Raw genomic sequence first — 19,891 nt, forward strand, 5'->3', positions numbered from 1 at the left:
GCCCCATCCACCTCTTTTCATTTTTGAAAACAGTCCCTCACATACACTTACTTTAATAAATGACATGTGAATAACCAACTGGCAGCTTAGAATGTCTCTCTAGTGGTTTTATCAATTGTTTTAATCTGTTAGAAGGCTACCTTGTTCTTTCAAAGATTCCAAGGAGGTAGGTTATGTCTGTAGTATGCTTCAAATTTCGTATTTTTTAGACCCAAATACAACTTAGTTACTAAGTTTGATTAATTATAGTGGAATTCTTAGTATATATATACAGTTATTTACTGTCTTTTGGTTATTCAGTTGTGTGTGTGTGTGTGTATATATACAGGGTGTCCCAAAATAACGTTTACACTCTTTGGATCATTATAACTTGCCTTGTTTATTGATTTTAACAATGAAACAAGATACATATGATAGCCAAAGGATTTATTTAAAGATTTAATACTGAAATCAAGAGAAAAAGTAACAAATAAAATTCTTCCCAAGGAAAACTCTCCTTGGTTGAAATTGTAAAATGTCACAATTTGCTTGCTTCACTTCAGGTGTTCAAACTGAAATCCGTACTGCTCCAGACACATCTCATAACGGGAAGAAATGGAAGTGCACACATCAAACACCATCTCATCTGGTATTAAAGCACATTGTTCTTCAATTGCAACTCTCAATTCGTCAATTGTTGCCCTTTTGTGCTGTAAACTTTGTCTTTCAGAAACCCCCACAAAAAGAAATCCATGGGTGTCAAATCTAGTGATTCAGCAGGAAATTCTACACTTCCTCTTTGTCCAATCCATCTGTCTGGCATAGATGCATCCAGATAAGCTCTCACGTTGCAATGGAAGTTGGGAGGAGCACCATCCTGCTGGAAGAAACACTCTTCTTCTCCAAATTGTTCTTGGATGCGTGGCATGGCAAACTCTTGTAGCATGTTGAGATAATTCAATCTTGTTACGGTGTCTTGGAAAAAGAATGGTCCGATGAGTCCCCTAGCAGACAGACCACACCACACAGTCACTCCAGGTAAATTCAAGTGATGTTCCTCTGTAACATGTGGATTTTCTGTTGCCCAGTAGGTGCAGTTGTGTCGATTTATTGAGCCATTCAGCTTAAACGTTGCTTCGTCACTCCAAACAATTTTGAGTGGAAATTCATCATCGCCTGCACATCTAGCAAGATACCATTCACAGAACTCAACCCTTTGATCAGGGTCATCTTCATTCAGAGCGTGAACAAGGGATGGGATGAAACCTTTGAATTGGGAACGCTTCAGAATGCGATGAACGCTGGATTTAGGGATACCTGTTTCACGAGACAGTTGGCGCACTGATTTTCTTGGAGAATTCAGAACATTATCAATGATCTCTTGCTCTCTTGTTGAGCTTGTTGATCTTTTTCGACCGAAGCAACCCTTTCTCATATGGTGGAGAGTTCAGTGTTCATCAAACTTGGCAATGATGCGTGAAATGCTGGGGCGAGATGGTGCATCCATATGGAACTTTCTAGTAAAACGTCTTTGCACTTCAGCTTTGTTTTTGACTTTCCAAAAAGTTTTGAGAATGAATATTTTGTGCTCGATTGTAAGCTGATTATCTGCCATCCTTGGACACAAGTCAAATCTGAAACAAAAGAAACGGTTTATTAGCTATACACAGTCAAAGAGTGTAAACGTTATTTTGGGACACCCTGTATATATAAAATCTTATAAAAAAAATTTTGTTTTGTAGTGTCCATCTGTGAAATTTAAAAAGGCCTAGCAACCTATGTTAAGCATAATTTATATTTATTTCTTAATTTTTTTAAGGTGGTTACAAGGGTAGTCAAATTTACAGACTGCTCATAGTTATTGTACAGAAAATAACACAAAAAATATCAAGACTTACTGGAAACAAAAGTTTGAAACATATTTAGGACTTTTTACAGATTACACAAATAATATTTGAGATTTTGAAGACAGAATAGCTTTTTAATCATATCACAAAAATCACTTCACACTGAGGCTGGTATTACTACAAAACAGGCTCGATATTGTCACAAACAAATATTTAGTAAAAATACTTAATAAAAAATCTGATTTTTTTCTACAAAAAACATGCAATCTTTTCTAAAATTTACTGAATTTTGTGAAGATACATATACTGCATCAAAAGTTATAGTAAAAATAATTAACATGTTCAAATGTGTATATGAACTTGGGTATATTATACTCCCTGAGCTCGTCACAAAAGAGTTAATTGCTTTCCATGGTAGAGGATTTTGGACTTAAATCAGAACTCTACAGTAACTATTTATCCAGTTAAGAATTGTTAGATATACTGTATCAATGATCCTTTTCTTTAATATCCTGTCTTTGATAAGACTAATGTGGATGTCTTTTATTTCTCAACTCTCTTATGTATAAAAGATGTAAGCACAACATCTATTGTAATAAAGGAGTTTATTGTAATAAGATTTTTGTGTATAAAGATTATGAATTGTGTTTAGAATATAATTTTTGTTTTATACATGTTGATTTTCTTTTCCCACAAAACTTTATAGTGCATGAACATTCCATCCTGTTGTGGGATTTTTCTTTGTGTAGATTTGCCTTATGGCTAAGAAGTATAAGTGTATTCAAAAAATATATCAACTACTGCAGAAGAGATTTTTCAATATATCAGTTCTCACTTGTCTGCATATCATTATTTGTAGAATGAATCATAAACAAAAATGGCGTTAATTGATTTGCAATCTGTATTATTTTAAACATAAGATTAAATAGAGTTGTATATTTCATCTCAGCTTGACTATATATTAAAATCATTTATAACATTGTCATCTGAGTGATAATGTACTTCACAATGTAATCAGAACATGGGCAATTACATGCACTCTAAATTTATTTATTTATTTTAGTATAAAGATATGGGATCTAATATCCATGGCATCCATTGGAACCTATCGACCAGGTAGAGTATTTAGAGTTCACCAATAACTAATTGTTTACTCTTTGTAGTTCTGTAAAAAATGTTTTACTTTAGTTTTGAAAATTTATTTTTACTTTTTACTTTATTGTATAATAAAATATCATCTGTTTGAAATGACTATATTATAATCATGTATCCTTTATATTATGCAAATATTCTTCATGTACGCATTTTGCCACGCTGTTAGATACTACTAGAGCACCTATTAATATTAACAAAAATCTGCAAGATATAATAGATACACGTTACATGTTTAGTATATTTCTTAACTAGTATCACAAGTAAACATTAATCAAGTATCAGGCAAAATTGCCTAAACAGGGAAGTGACATCACCACTAGAGGCCATCACAGAGCAAATGTATGAATAGATTTAGCTATATATACTGGTACATGAATTTACAAATGAAGTAATTTTAAAAACTGGCACAAGAAAGTTTAATTTTAGTTCTATTGTGAATGACTTCTTGTAGCCCTTGTATGTTTAATAACAAATCTGAATAATAAAGACAAAAAGTGATATTTACCACAAAAGTAACATCAGTTCAAAATGTGTAAAAAATGTATTATCAGTTGCTAGAACTTGTTATGATCTAAACGTGCAAAGTTTGGTTGTGTTGTGTACTGTAATAAGATAAATTTAGTTAATAAAATAACACTGTTCAGTAGGGTGTGTGACTAGTTTAAACTGCAGAAAGGTCTACTTTCTCTAACAACAGTTGATGTTAGTGTATATTATTGTTTTGTACATTTTTATACAAGCAGAAGACAGCAAAAATTATATGTGAAACCATCAACAGTAGTAAATACTAGCTATCTTAATAAAAGACCTTTCTTTGTCACTGGACATTGGTTGAGCCTACAAATTAGTTTATTAATGTAGTTCTAAATGGTCACGAAATCAGTTCAAACACAGCTCAAAATGTTGCAGGAAAGAAACAAAAAATCATGGCAAGAATTTTGGTTGAAGTTATTTGGCCCCTAAACTTAAGCTTGGTAGCAAATATAACTGGGGTGTTCAAAAAGGTTTTTCTCTTTGTCCCACTCGCATTTTGAATGACCTGGAGGGCTTAGTGTTGAGAAACAGTCTGAGAGAGAATTTATTATTATTATTATTATTATTGAGGAAGAGGATTAAATATTGTCAGGTTGCACCCTGTAAAACTTAACTTGGTGAAGCATGTTCCAGGAACAGAAAAGCTCCTCAATTTAAATGATTTAGACATTAGGATCAAAAAGGAAAATTCAAAGGTTAACTATGGATAATAATTTAATAGGCAAATGTTCATGTTGGCAGTATATACAGAATGGTGTGAAAGACCAGTATAGAGTTATGTGAAAAATATTTTAAACATTGTAAAATATGGTAGTAAAATTTATATATATATGATATTAGGAAAATGTTATGTTATAACTGTTATAATGCTTTTCCAGTCTTTGTTTTTATATTGGATTTACACTGTTGATTTATATAAGTTTGGTGATTTAGTAGTGAAATTTTGCATATTATGTTCAGAGTAAGCTATAGGAGTGCACTGATTAAGATTTTCTTGGTTGTTACTGATAGTTGATGATCACTCAATCACATTGGCAGATACTGTTACTTAATATTAGTGCAGGTAAAATGCTTTAAACTACTGAAATAAATTTAAATTTAATTTATAGTTGAATTACTTTACATTTAGATAAAGAGGAATTTTTAAAGTACACTGTATTGTACATGTATATTCTTGTTACTGAATTTATCTGATTCAAGTTATAAAACCTCTTATTTCTTGATGTAAAAGAAATTGGTAATTTGAAAAATAAGGAAGAGAAGAAAAAAAAATATCTATTATGGAATAAAACTGTTAATTTCTTTTACATCTATTTTACTTAACAGCCTTTATAAAATTATTTTTAAAAACCTTTGTAATTCATTGTAAAATTAGCTAAAAATAGATGTGCATTGTTTCAGCCCACACAGATTTGGCTTGGAGAGTCTCCTGTTGTCCTGTTGAACCTGAGGTTTTTCTATCCTGTGGACAAGTAAGATATTATAATATGATTCTTACAAAATAAAGTATAGCAGTTGACTATTTATTTAAATTTGAAGATGAAAGGTAATCAAACTTTTGCTACAGATGTTTTATTACAAAAATGACAAACAGATAAGAACATCTTTCTCTATGCAAAAATGATGTATCTTCACATTATTCCAGCTCCATATCATTATAGTCACAAGTCAATCACTGTTTGTCACATTTTTTTCTACATCTCTCTAGCCTTTACCTCAGTACCTTCTCCCCAGATATTGTCACATATTTTTGTTTAGCACTTTGTTGTTTTCTGTCTTGTTGTCTTTACCATGCTGAGAGGGGTTTGGAACTTGCGTGAAATTGTTGCCTAGTGTTGTTTATTCTTGTTTCTAGGAATACTTAAGATTATGAATTCAGGTTTGTTTTTTGTGATAATCATAATTATCTAATAATTCTGAAAACTAAGCTCATGGTCCTAGTATTTTCAAATTTCTGTAACTTCTATTTCTGATGTTAGGTGTTTAAATGAAGAGCCCTTAAATGCTATTTGTGTTGTTGCATACCTCTGCAGTTGGGAATTTTATGAAGGTTCTTAAGGTAATTTTTAAACGGGATGAGTTTTGAGAAAGATGTTAGTGCTTTTGTTCGTTTGTTTACAATGCTTATGGCGTGAGTAATAATCATAAAGGTCTGAATTTCCTCATCTAGATTCCCTAGGATATCTTGTTACTTTTCTGTATAAAGAGTAAGGACTAGGACATGTTTCTGTTACTAAACACCATGAAGCAATAAAGTTGAGTCTTCTGTCCACTCCCCCCCCTACCTATTCCTACTATAAGTGTATTAATACACTTTGAGATTTTTTGAGGTGTTTAGTTGGTTCTGGCAGTTTTCTAAGTTCCTGTTCACATGTCCCTTGCTACATCAGTCTCCTTCATTTAAGCATTGGTCTGATTTTTTCCCCACTTGTTTGAGTTGTGAAAAATGGAAAAATTTCATTTGTCAAGCCAATATATAACATGAAATTCTGGATTATTATCCAGCACAAAAGCAAATTAGGCCTTTCCTATCCCCACTTCTTATATCTAGCATCATTTAACAATTGCTGTTGGCTTTTCAGGGAGCTTTTTTTTTTTTAATAAGTTGCCTCAAGCTCCTTTTCTTCAATAGACCCATCAAGAGTGTGATTTGAATATTTCTCTAGCTACTTTTTAGCTTGCACTGTACTTTGATGGCTCAAAGGTCTGGGAATGAATACTTAGTTTTACCTCCATCCATTGATATTATGATTCATGCAGGGAAACGTACTGCTCAGTTGCATAAAGGGACAGTTATGGCTCATCTGCTACAGTTGCTGGAACTACATGATTTAGCCTAACACTGCCAGGTGAAAACATATTACAACTCTGTTCTTGGAAAATTGGGGTTCTAATCTGCAGTTTGTAGTTAACTTGATTAAATCATTTCCTCTTGGTGGAACAACGGTAAGTCTACAACTTGCAACTCTGAAATCCAACATTTGGTTCCCTGCAGTGGACACAGTAGATTGTGCAATATGTTGTTTTCCTAAAACAAACAACTTTTTAGGTTATGGTGTTGAGTTATTTATTATCCCTTTAATCTTTGTTGAAGGATTCTTGGGATCACTAAGCCCATTGATAACAAGATGTAACTATTGTTAGCATGCATGTTAGATTGTTGGATTTTACACTCTTGTTGTCATAGGCATCTCAACCTTCATTGGCTTCTAAAGGGGTTATAGTTCTGTCACTATTCAAGGTTCCTGACATCCACGTATTTGGTAAGGGAATATCAATAGAAAAGTCAGGTAGAAATAGTACACATGATAAATGATGACTGAATTATTAATTTATTATATAGGATCATAATACTATGATGGTAGTGGATTATTTTTCAAAGAGCATTGGGTCTCAGTCTTTAGACTATGGATTTCCTTTATGTGGTCCATGGAAAGGAAGCAATAGAATAGTATATAAAGTTTCATTATTCAAGTTTTGTTTTTACTAACTAAGGTTGATCTTATTTTATAGGATGGAAAGATACTACTCTGGGACCAGAGACTTCCAAAACCTGCAACAGAATTAAGTATGTTTACTTTTTCATCTTTAGGAATGCTAAGTGGAACAATGTACAAGTTAAAATTTCTCTAGTTAATAAAAGAACAACCTATGTCTCAAAAATTAAAACTGTTTTACTTGTCAGTATTTTATATTTTGAGTTTGTCAGGGGTCTTTTGTCCAACAAAAGATGTGTGTAAAAAATTAAAGGTAGTCATGAATTAAGCATGGGTTTTTTAAACAGTATGGATCACTTTGTTTAAAAAATAATAGGAAACTACAATTGTATTGAAAAGTCATGATGATTAGGTATATCTTTTAGATCTATTTAAAAAAAAAATTATATATTATTTTTCATGGATTAAAGTTGTGTAGTTAATTTTATAATCCATAAAACTGAGCTGTTCAGCTAAGCTTCCTTAGGGTTTGACATGTGATTATACATCTTCCTATGAAATAAGGTATGTATTTCAATGTAATATATTGTTATGTTATGTTATTGTTTTGAATATCTCACACAAGTTCTGCTGTTTTGGAATGTTCCTGCAGGTAGAGTATGTGAGCATTTGCCACAAGTTTTGTTGTAATTATAGGGCTCAAAAAATGTAATTGTTTTCTATTGTTAGTGAAATATTTATTATTAGTCTATGGGAAAATATAATTATTCCATAATTGCATTAATTTTGCCATAATTTGTTTTTAAATAATCTCTCTTGAAAAACATTTAAGTCAAAATATTGAATAATGTAGAAAAATTATATGCATTCATTTTTAATTTTTCTATTAACTTTTTTTTTATATTTATGATAACATTAAAAACACTCCAAGTTATTTTTTCAGACATTCCATAACTTCAATGTGGTGAGACTAATTAATTTGTTAATTTTAGTTTTCAGTATCTTTCCTGAGAAGTGTATTTTAAATTTTGCTTTCAGTACTTAACTTTTCTCACAGTTAATATAATAATAAGATTGGCAAAGTTGAGAAACTTTACAGAGTATTTGTTCAAGAAACTATTTACAAAAGAAAAATAATGAAACTAATTTATAATTGAATGGTTTTTATTATAAATGCAGTACAACTGCAAATCTATTTTTTTTAATTGAACTTATCCCTCTAGAGTTAAATGATATACTTTTTGTAATATGCTCAATACAATGTTTTGGATTATGTATGGCAATATGTTTCATTATAGAAATTTTTGACTGAAAATTAAAATGTGAAATCATAACTTCTGTTTTTTATTAATTACTATAATTTCCTTGTATAAGACCAGCATTTAATGTCTTTAAAATTTGTGTATAAATGTATCTCAACTCCTAATTTTCTTTGAAAATTTTGTTGATTAATGCTAAACCTGGAGATTTTATTTAGTTTATTCTGAAAACTTATTAAAACTTATTAATTCGAATTTTTATTTCAATTGTATGGAGCTGTATAACAACTTACACAACAAAAGAAATGTTAGATTAATAGTCTTGATTTATTTTACAGTATCTCAAACAGTAACTAAAGAAATACTATTTGATAGTCTGTTTTTGAATTAATGGACAATGCAGTTGCTTTGCCATAGCGCAAACAGTAAACATACATTATGTGAGTGGGTTTTAATGTGAGAACAGTAAATTTGTCAGTTAAGTGAATAGTGAAAAAAGTAGTTGTTACATTATAACCATAGCGCAGTAACTGCCATTACAGACCCCTGGGTGTGGGGGAGGGAGTTCCACACAAAATAGGAGTCTATAACATTATATCAATTTGCATATATAGATGGCCTGATGAGAAAAACTGCAAGGGGTGAGGCACACATTCTTTGCCATGCATCTGGTTATAACATCTTATCTAAACCTAACAATTCAATGCATTATAGTAAGGTAAAGGTTCATATATAACCTTTTCATCAGAAGATTAGTGCTGACATTTTTAGTGTATTTCCTGGGAAAAAGTTTTACTTAAGTGACTTCAACTGAAAATAATATTGCTGCACAGAAATTCTGCATTTTGTAAAATTACCAGATATGAAAAATATGACATAAATGAGGCTGAGGTTTAGTTTAGGTAATTTGTAATTTTATAGATATTACTAGAAATTCAGGAAAGAATTATTATTATACATATAAAATGTGATGCTGTTTCACTAATTTGCTATATGAATGCTTTGGTATAAAATCAATTAACTCTTTAAACCCATAATTTTTTGCATGTTCTGTCAGAATTATTTTCATGATGTCCTGGTAATTATCACCATATCTTATAAAATTTCTGTCTATTTACAAAAGGTAGATAATAATATGGTTTGAATTAGTTTTCAGCCAAAGAGATATAAATGTTATTGGATGCTGTCACTGTCCAATAGATAAATCAGGATTTTTCAGTTGGATGCTAGTAACATCTCAGGTTTGAGGAAGTAAAAGATATCTAGTGGTTCAATGTTAAAGATAGAGCTAGCTAATAATAGAGAATTAGTTTAATTATAGTTGTTATGAAGTATGTACATGTTAGAAATATGCAGCTATTTATTGACACTGTTGTTATCTTGGGACAGGTAAGGATACAACTATAATACCAACATCAGTAGCATGGAAACCAGGAGAAATGAGTCAGTTTGCTGTGGGGAACAACAATGGTCAGGTGTTGATCAAAGATATTAGAGGAAGTGTAGGACCACTTACTGAAATCAACTGTCACACTAGACCCATTTTTAGACTTGTTTTTTCCCAAAATTGGTGAGATTACCTTTGAGAAAAATTCATACTGAAGTGCAGTTGAAAATACAATACAAAGTAAAAACATAGCAAAATTAATGTCTTAAGTCTGAGAAAGGTTATTAAAACAAACCTAGTATTTTAATTATTTTTTTCACTAAATATGAGTGATAAATATATATTACAAAAGTTAGCAGATTAATTAATATTTTAAATAAACAATCTTGTATAAATGATACTTCAAACTGTCAGTACTTGGTGGAATTATGTATTTACAGAATTGAGGAAAAATAAGATAATTTTATGTTTCACAAACACGTTATTTATTCACGACTGTGGTTGCATCAGTAAAGGCATCATCAGGTACAGACTGAAGTGTTTTATGTGAGGGTTTATATGTATATGTTTAAACAAAGAACTGAAAGTGGTGTATTTGTGAAAGGTGTTTGTTTTTTTCCTGAATTCTGTAAACGATTTTGGATGGTAAGTTTAAATAAATAACAAGACTTGTGATTCAGAAAGTATGGGGATCAGTATGAAAATTATGTAAATAACATGCCATGTATAAAACCTTAATTTTGACATTGTTTCTAAAGTTCACAAAACTGTATAAAAAGGTGTAAAAATTTATATTTATATCAAATAAATATTTTGTACTGTTATTGTTAATTGGTGAAATTGTTGCTTAGCTATTGCATTTCATTAAAAGCATTTTAGAAGTAGAAATATTGATTATTAAGTCTTGCCCATTTGTATTAACAGTCTTAGATACAAAGTTGTGTACTGTACATTTTGTAGGTAAAAGGCATATCATAATTACTTTTTTTTACAGCATTTATTGTTTCTTCTTCCAGCCCATCATTGTTGGCATCTTGTGCTAATGAACCAGATGTAATTGTTATGGACATAAAGAATGAAAATTCTCAAATAATGTATGTATTAGTATTAGTATTGCTCTTTTGTTTCTTTTTTAAGAATATTACATTTCTTTATGTGGGAAATATATCTATGAGATTTTTGTATTCTTAATGTAAGCTGTTTATGTAAAAGTGATTTTCTAAGCTTATTTTTAATTTAAATTAGGTTATTGAGTAAAGTGCCATTATTAGTTAGTGAATCTACTGTGAGAGTATCGCTACGTCTAGATTAAATCAAAGAGAATGATACAGTAACTTATAGAAAGTAATTGTTAGACTCTGTAAGCTTTTATTTTAGAACATTACTGAAATGTAAAAATAGTTTTTCTGAACCAAGAGTGTCTGTCATTCTTGTTTCAGATTAAAGATAACTGAATTAAAAGTTCTATATGAACACTTGAACATTGTTTATGTTTAGAGGTCAAGTCAAGGATAGAGACCTTGTGTGGTTAAATGAGATTGAACGTAGGTGAACTAATGAGTATTTGTTGTAATGCCTCTGTCAGTGTGATTTTTATCATATTTACTGTTGAACTGTGAAAATCAAGAAACTAGCATAACAACTGAAATCTCAAAGTTCTTGCATTTGTCAATTCAGTAAATGTTTCTGTGAAAGTCCAACACATCATAAAAAGATAAATATTAAGCTGCAAATAACCTTCAGTTTGGTTGAAATCATCTTAATTAGAGCTAGATGATTAGTGGTATTTACTAACCAATTAAACCACAGGCTCATTAGTCAATTAGTACACCATGCTCCCTACAATCTTTACAAACAAACAGAAAGAAATGATTATGTAATATGATATTAACTTTTTGAGCCACTACATTATTCAGTCATAATATTAATGTTTTTGTTTTATTTTGCATTGATTTGTTTTGTTTTTAATTAATTTTCTTATTACCCTTGAATTCATGTGATAGACCTCTTCCAATACAGTACATACCTCTTCTCACATATAAAGCTTCTGTCAATCTTGGACTACCCTCTAATGTATTACAAACCTTAATTCTCACCTAATATGCCAGCTTATTTATATTCTTAAGTCCCCACTACTCTTAGCATGCAAAGCTCATGTGATAACCCTTCATCAATGGGAGCAAGATGCACGCACACTGAGCAGATGGGTCCTTGTCTGTTGCATTCTGTGTAGGTTTCTTTCTTCATTGGCATGCTAATAGTCAAACACGTTTTTTGTTTGCTCTTGATTTCTTGTATATTTTCAAATATAACAGCATACTCTCTTTTTCGAGACAACTCTTTGTGCTGGTAAATTGAGTCTTTAACCTGTTCAAAATTTCATATTTTTTAGATACAAATACAGCTTATTTTAATAAACTAAATAAATTATAACAGATTTCTGTGGTATCTATATAGTAATTTATTATTTTTTGATTATTCAAATATATATATAATAACTAAATAAAATTATTTCATTTCACATTCTCCATGTGGGACATTTCTCAAGGCTTAGCAAGCTATGACAAGCAGCAACAGTACAAAGGTCATAACTAGAAGAAGTAATTGTTTGCTTTATTTTTTTTAATATTCTATATTTTAAGAAAAGTTTAAGAACGTGTTTCTAAATATTAATAACCTGTATATACATACACAATGTATAATGCTTGAAATGTGACTGTATTTTACCAAATACTAGTCCCAGAGATGCCAACTATTTCAAATGACTGAGCATAATTATTGTAGACAGAGCCAGTACACATATCATACAACCACTGGATACAGTTTTAAGTCATCCATGTCTGTGGATCCATCTGTGGCTAAACTGTAAACACTGTTAGTAAGTATGCTTGATCTGCTGAACTGTATGCCATATATCTTGCCCTGGTTCATATTGCAGCTGAGCAGTACTCCAACTGCACTATTTATACTGACTCGCTTAGTTCTATACTGGTCCTGGAATTGCTACACGTTGGCTCACACCTTGTTCTCGCTGATATTCAAAACCGACTGGCCCATTTCTCATTAACATCTACTTCTATCCAGTTTTTCTGGATACCAGGCCACGTTGGTATTTGAGGGAACGAGCTTGCAGACACGGCAGCTATATCTATCTGCTCCGGCACTATCACCACTGTGCCTATTCCGTACATGGACTATGGTCTTGTATTCAAGGCTCGGCTCTGTGACAGCTGGCAGTCCACTTGGAGTGAGCAACGCGACAACAAGCTTTTTCAAATAAAACCCTATATTGGGCTTTGGCCATCTAGCTTCCGTAAGGTTTGGAAGGAGGAAGTTGTTCTAACTAGACTATGCATTGCTCACAGTTTTTTAACTCATTGTTTTCTTTTATCTGGAACTGATGCACCAGTGTGTAGTTTGTGTAACATTCAAATCATTGTAAGCCACATTTTACTTTTTTGCCATCGTTACAATTCTCAATGACGGCAATATTTTAAACATGTTTTTCCCAGGGTTTATCTGTAACATTGGACAGTGTTATTGGTGATGGTGACACTGTCAACCTTGATAAAGTTTTTAGTTTTTAAATGGCCATTAATCTTTTTAGTCTCATTTAAGTGTTGGATATTTATTCATTACACCTTTTTAATTGTGGTTCCCTTTTCAGAGTCTCAATCTCTCTAGTTCAATTTGACATTGAAAAATGGCCAGAACATTAAATAACTCGACACCAGGACTAGAAAGGCCAACTTCAGGTGACTAACGCTGCTGTTTGAACTACCCGTTAGTCATCCTGGTGAGTTGTTATCCTAATTTTTCTGCATGTCTTTTAAACTTTTATTACTTTACCCTTTGGTACTGGCCATAATGACACATAACCCTGAACCAGGACTGGAAAGACCAACTTCAGGTGACTGACGGTGGTTCTGGTACTTGCCTGTTAGTCTTCCTGGCGGGTTATGATCATTACCATTCTGCTATAGAAGTTCTTTACAACTTTATAGATTGGATGTCAACATCGGTTTTATGCAATTTTCTGCTTGTAATTGCTGTTTTGTATTTACCTTCGTTTACTTTTTCAAATTTTACTACATTTACTTTACTTTTACCTTTTTACTGGACATTTGGCTATTCATTATTACGATTTTGCTATATGTCTTTTAAAACTTCTATTATTTTACATTTTGATAATGGCTGCTATGACACATAACCCAGAACCAGGAGTGGAATGGCCAACTTCAGGTGACTGACGGTGGTTCTTGAACTTACCTGTTAGTCTTCCTGGTTTCTCTCTTACCATTGTAAACTAGGTGTCAACATTGGTTTTATGCTTTTTCTGTTTTTCAATGATGTTTTGTTTTACCTTCATTTCCTTGTATGTATTTTAATACATTTAATTTATTTTTACCTTTTCACCAGACGTTTGGCGCAGATAGCCAAGCTGCTTTGTGCCATAAAACACTAAATCAATCAGTCAATCAATCAAGTATGCTTGAAATCATTTTGTCATCTTCACAACCCAACATTTGTACAATGGCTGTAGTTTTGGTTATAGCACAGCCATATTTTTTCAGTATATCAGAGTCTGTGAACATTTTTCTGAATAGATGTCCTGCATGATTGGCTCCAGCTAGGGGTAAATTATGAGCAATGATGAATTGCGTGAACATCACTTCTGCATTTATGGTTTCATATTCTGAATTCTTACTCATAAATGTCATTATCTGCATTGTTTTTGTCTTTGCCTCAGCCTTTTGTTGGTGAAATGCCGTTTTGTATGTCTGGAACAATTGTTTATCGTGCCATGCGCCACAGAAAAATCAATGTGACAAACTGTACAAAACGCACGACTGTCACTGACTTTTGATGCAATGACCGGATATATTGCACTATAGTCTTTCCTAAATTTTTGATTCACAGTTTTAGTCCTTTTAGATTTGCCAGAAACAAGACAATCTGGTGAACGAGGCCTCCTTTTTTTTTCCATCTTGTGAACGATAAAATTGGTGTTTCTATGCCGCTTAGAAAACGAGAGATACCCATCTATGCAAGCGCTGATTGGCTGACAAGCACTGATGACATAACTCTGGATTCCTCCACGTTCCCAGTATGAAGAAGCACCACACTCAAACTATTGGTAGACGTCGGAGATAAAAATATTTTTTATTATTTCAAGCACAAACATGATTATCGCAAGTAGCCATTTGGACTATGTCTTTTATTTGTTATCAAAATTTATTTGTATCTCACTAGAAATTTTCTTTTCACCCCTGGAGGAACAATTTATCACTTTATTGTATAGGCCTATATAATATATAATAATTTGGGAGTTGCAACAAGTCATAATATTTGTCTGTATGAGCATATAGTCGTAATGTATACACCAAAATCGTAATGATTATGCTCAAATTATAATGGTTGGCATCTCTGTAGTCCACTAAATTACAGCCAAGATAGGTCAGTTTATAAAGACTAATGGTTGGTTACTCTAATGTTATTGGATACGGTAACATAAGTGCACGTGCACTGCATCATTGTAACTTCTGTATTGTCAGCCAGGAATAACTGAAAAGTCAGTGTAATAAGAATAATAAAACTATGTAAATGTATAATGTAATGAGAGCTAAGCAATTTAGTTGAAACATTTATGTTTTTGTGTTATAATTTGTAATCATTCTTGAGTGAAAAAGGCATAATTTATATTTATTTCCTGATTTTATATGTTAGTTACAAGATCAATCAAATAATGGATTTCTGTGATATCCATATGACAATTTATTATTTTTTTATTATTCACGTGTGTGTGTGTGTGTGTATAAAACCTAAATAAAAATTATTTTATTTCACACCTTTCACATGTGAAATGTTTTAAGGCTTAGCAAGCTACAAGGAGCAACTGAGTACAAAAGTCATAACTAGAAGAGATAATTGTTTGCTTTTTATTATTTGCTATTCTACATTTTCAGAAAAATAAGTGTAATAATTTGTTTGTAAATATTAATAATCTAAATACATATACAATGTATAATACTCCATACATATTTTCAGTTTTGCATTTTGAGGTTTTCATGAGCATATTTTGGATTTTTTACCATTACTTTGCCCCCTGTTATGGATCTTTACAAAATTTAGCATGAAGGTTTGTTGAATCCTTGTGAATATACTTGCAAATATAGTATTTTTTTTTACAATTTTATGTAAGAGAAGCAACTTTTCAAAACCCTAGATAATCTTTCATTAATCGTGAATTTACACAATTTCTGTCTAGAGGATAGGTACTCCAGCTAGTAAAACATAGTTTGGAATGGGAAGGAAAATTCTAAGAAAAATCAGCATGTAGGGTTGTTTTGTCTACAGGTAAAATTCTTTGCAGCTGTGTAGAAATGAAAATATTACCTTTTTTTTTCAATTGCAATAAATGTCAGAATATGAAAAAAATAGATTTTAAAATACATATAATCTAATATATACAAAGCCAGTGTTTTTCTTCATAATAATGCTTTCCAACAATGACTTTTGCATTAGCAACAAAATTATGATTATAACTATTACAGGATATTATACAGTGGTTTTTAACTACTGTGGGATGTTATAGAAATGGTATCTTTTTTAACTGTCATGGAATGTTATGGTTTTCGTGTTGCTTAGAAACAAAAGTATGACCTGATGTTTTTATTCTTTGTAGTGAAAGCAGACTTTGATAAAGCATTTAGTGATCAGAGTTTACTCTTGAATCATTGTGACCAGAGTCCACTCTTAAATGTTTAATGATAAATGTTCACTCTGAACCTTTTAGTGAACAAAAAGCTCAATCTAAAATATTTAGTAACCAATTCTTAATCTAAAAATGTTTATATTTGTGGGGAGAATTTCAGGAAAATGACAGGAGTTGCTTCATTAATTGATTGAAATAGATATTTTTTTATTTTCTTAAAGTATATTTGTTTTTTATTTTATGATGGAGGAGAAGCTGGTGAACTGTTTACTGAAGGAAGGGTAGAGCTTCCAGGGGTTTGTTTACAGAACTCCAACCCATCATTTTTTATGGGCACATCAACTATTATATGTAGTTGCTCTGAGCAATACTGATTTTGATGAACAAAATGTCTAGAGCACACTTACATTGTTAAGTGTTTTAATAGATCAAGACAAAAGAAAATTTGCATTGGTAGCATTTAGTTGCTGTTCATGTTGTTGCATTAGTTTAAAAAAATAGTTATTGACTGATGCCATAACCAGATTTTCTGAAAATCCAGTTATGTTGGCCTCTGAAAGACTGAAAAGCTTTTACGGTAATTAATAGATGAATTAAATAAAACACTGACATATAATATTTCTCTTTGATACTACTTGCTGTTTTTATTAATTTTAGAAAAGAAAATAAATAGAAGGGGATATATTTCCCTAAATCTGTGCCTACTTCCATAACATTAAATAATATAGGTATTAACTTCTAAAAGCAACAGGTGAAGGGGGAAGGATGGGAGTTTAAACTCCCATGGCCCCCTCTTATAAATCTGCACCTGTACTTGTGCAGCATTAAATAATATAGTCATTAATAGTGAAAAACAATGTGTGGGAGCTTAACCTTGCCACTAGATTCAGATCTATTTATACAGTGTTAAAGAATACAGTTACACAGTTATAAGTTAAAAACATAACAGTGTAAAAAAGGACAGCAATTTTAAACTATTCAGTACTTCTGTAGCTAGAGTTGATGTTAGGTAGTACCAGCTAGTTGTTTCTCTCTCTAGTCAGCATTTCATGATTATTGACAATGGCACCTAGGTGTAGTAACTGTACAGTAACAAAGACCCAACAAACATATATTATGGCAGTGGGAATCGAACCCGAGATCCTCAAGTCACGAATCATCCTCCCATATATGCCCATTATGTATATTTGTAGTAGAGTTTGTACAGTAATTAGATATCCTGCTTTCTCACCTCATTATTCAAACAGTCATCCTGTGTGTAGTAAATGTAGATAAACATATTTTTCAGTGCCTTGAGAAACAATATTTGCAATAAAAGCAAGAGTCTCTGAGAACAGTTAGTACCCTCAGTATTAACAAAGTTTGCTTATTTTAAGTCTTGTGATAAATATTTCTGCTAAATTCCAATTTTTTAAGTTGAATTAGGTCACTTTATAGAATTTAGCAAAACAAAAACCCTTACTATGTAAATTATTGCTCCTAATTTAGTGAAATTTTGTAAATAGTGTTTAAACTATTTTATATACGTATATTATTATTTTGAAAATTGATTAATTCTTATGGAGATACTTAATATTAGCATGCCATTACTAGTAATAAGTTTGCTTTTTGTATATTAAGCTAACTGTTGGTGAAAAACAAAAATGCTGAGTGTGTATATAATAATTTTCTATATTAAGTTGGTAGAAGCTACAACAGATATTAAGAAAACATATAATTTTTTTTTAACAATCTTGTAATCCATAGGAAAGGACGGATTGACCTTTAGGGTCTATTATGAAATATACAAAAAATTATAATAGCATCACTTCTGAAACATGATAAGATACAAAAGTTACATTTTTCGTATAAAAGTTGTGTAATACTTTTAATACAAACTGTGCAGTCCTGAATATTCATTGATTGTTAAAAATATAGGCTTGTAATCTGGGTGGTATATCTGATAAAATTGCTGTCTTTAAAATATTGGGTTAAATATATCACCATGTAAGAAAATTTTATGTAATTCATTGTTATAATTATTTATATTATTTTTTTTATATACTGTTTTACTTAAGTATGTCTTTAAATAAATTAGTGTAATAGTAATTTGTTAAATAAGCTTCATACTAAAGTTTAAGAGATTTATAAATTATTTAAAATATTTTATGTATGTTTCATGTTAGAAGTACAAAATTACAATTTTGTTTTTTTTTTAATCATACTCAGCTATAAAGACACTAGCCATGAAGATTTTGTTCGTGGATTATCCTGGGAACCTAAGAGCAACAGGCTCTACTCTTGTGGCTGGGACAAGTTAGTCAAAAGTCACATTGTCAGTAACAGCAGAATGGAATTTAATGGACAAAACCCTTAATAGTTTGTTCAGTATGTTTCATTTCATGTTATTTATGACACTTAAACATTCATGTTTTGATTTTAAAAAAGTAAAACTTTGTAGCTGAGCTAGAATAAATTTTTTATTTTTTATATTGTTTTGATGTGGGCGTGCTTTGCTTAAATTATGGTTACATAAATTATGTTTTGTTTGTATATCTTGCTGCAAAAAGAAACACAAATTGTGCTCTGCACTTTGGGACTGAGGATGTATTAAAAGATTGACTGTCAAATCCAGTTGTTGGATTACAGTAGCCCACGTTCTAGTTGTGGATGGTGACTAATGTGTCAGTATAAGATAAGTAAGAAGTATCTTAGGTATGTTTTGTGTAGTTTTCTGCTGATACCTGAAACCAAACGAAAAGTGTATATATGTTGATACATGATTATGATAAAATAAGTACAGTCATATAAAACTACTGTGTACCACTCAAGAGATTTAATTTGTTATATAAAAGCCTTGCCACAATGTAGCTATAAAACTATGTAGAAATGAAACTGTCATGACATTTTAATTAAATTATATTTTGTAAACTTAAAAGTATATTTCTTTCAATTTCCTTTTTTTGTACTTTGCACAGATTCACACATTAACCTTGCAATTTTTCCAGTGTGAAACTGGAAATGCATTTTCTCGAGGATATCTGACATTAAGAGACAAAGTATTTGTATTTCCAATTTATCATCACATGTTACTTAATTTCAAGAAGGATGATCAGGAATTTATCTTATCTGATGATAAAGAAAAATATTATGCAGGAGGTTTCTTTAAAAGATTCAAGTTGAAGCATGACTGGCTTAGCAGTTATTCCCATGATTAATGATAAGTACAAAAACAAGACCTTTAGTTATAGGCTATTTGTGTTCTAATTTTCTCTCATTCTTTAAATTAGAATGATAGACAGAAAAAAAGCAAAGACATTGTGTTATGTAATATTATATTAGAGTTCTCAAGAAAATAACTTGTATATGGTATAAAGTTAATGAATAATAAAATATTTAGTTTTTAGTATTTTCAAATTTCCAACAGAGTATCACAGGTAAGAAGCATGAATAGCAGGACATTTGACAGCAACTTTATCATGAAGCATTGCCTGAATTTTTTAGAGTTTGACAGAGTCCAATTTAGAAGAGAGACACTAGACAAATTTTGAAACATTAACAATATTTTTTTTACAATTAATATTCAAGTTAACACTTCA

At 31.1% G+C, this 19,891-nt stretch overlaps 1 protein-coding gene across 4 annotated transcripts in view; it reads left to right on the forward strand.

Moving 5' to 3' along the window:
• LOC143223167 (methylosome protein WDR77-like) overlaps nt 1–18,782 on the forward strand; it is a 42,119-nt gene extending 23,337 nt beyond the window's left edge. For 3 of the 4 annotated variants that reach the window (XM_076450753.1, XM_076450746.1, XM_076450748.1), the window contains exons 5-10: nt 2,890–2,942; nt 4,917–4,987; nt 7,029–7,083; nt 9,601–9,781; nt 10,615–10,692; nt 18,522–18,782. In XM_076450753.1, coding sequence (XP_076306868.1) covers nt 2,890–2,942; nt 4,917–4,987; nt 7,029–7,083; nt 9,601–9,781; nt 10,615–10,692; nt 18,522–18,669 — 586 coding nt within the window. In that variant the 3' untranslated portion in view covers nt 18,670–18,782. Of the gene's footprint in view, nt 1–2,889; nt 2,943–4,916; nt 4,988–7,028; nt 7,084–9,600; nt 9,782–10,614; nt 10,693–13,265; nt 13,395–18,521 lie in introns of all 4 variants that reach the window. The other variant, XR_013012731.1, reaches the window with a different exon arrangement.
• The last annotated feature ends 1,109 nt before the right edge of the window (nt 18,783–19,891 follow it).

This window comes from Tachypleus tridentatus, chromosome 1 (genome assembly GCF_004210375.1).
Source record: "Tachypleus tridentatus isolate NWPU-2018 chromosome 1, ASM421037v1, whole genome shotgun sequence".
Lineage (NCBI taxonomy): Eukaryota > Metazoa > Arthropoda > Merostomata > Xiphosura > Limulidae > Tachypleus > Tachypleus tridentatus.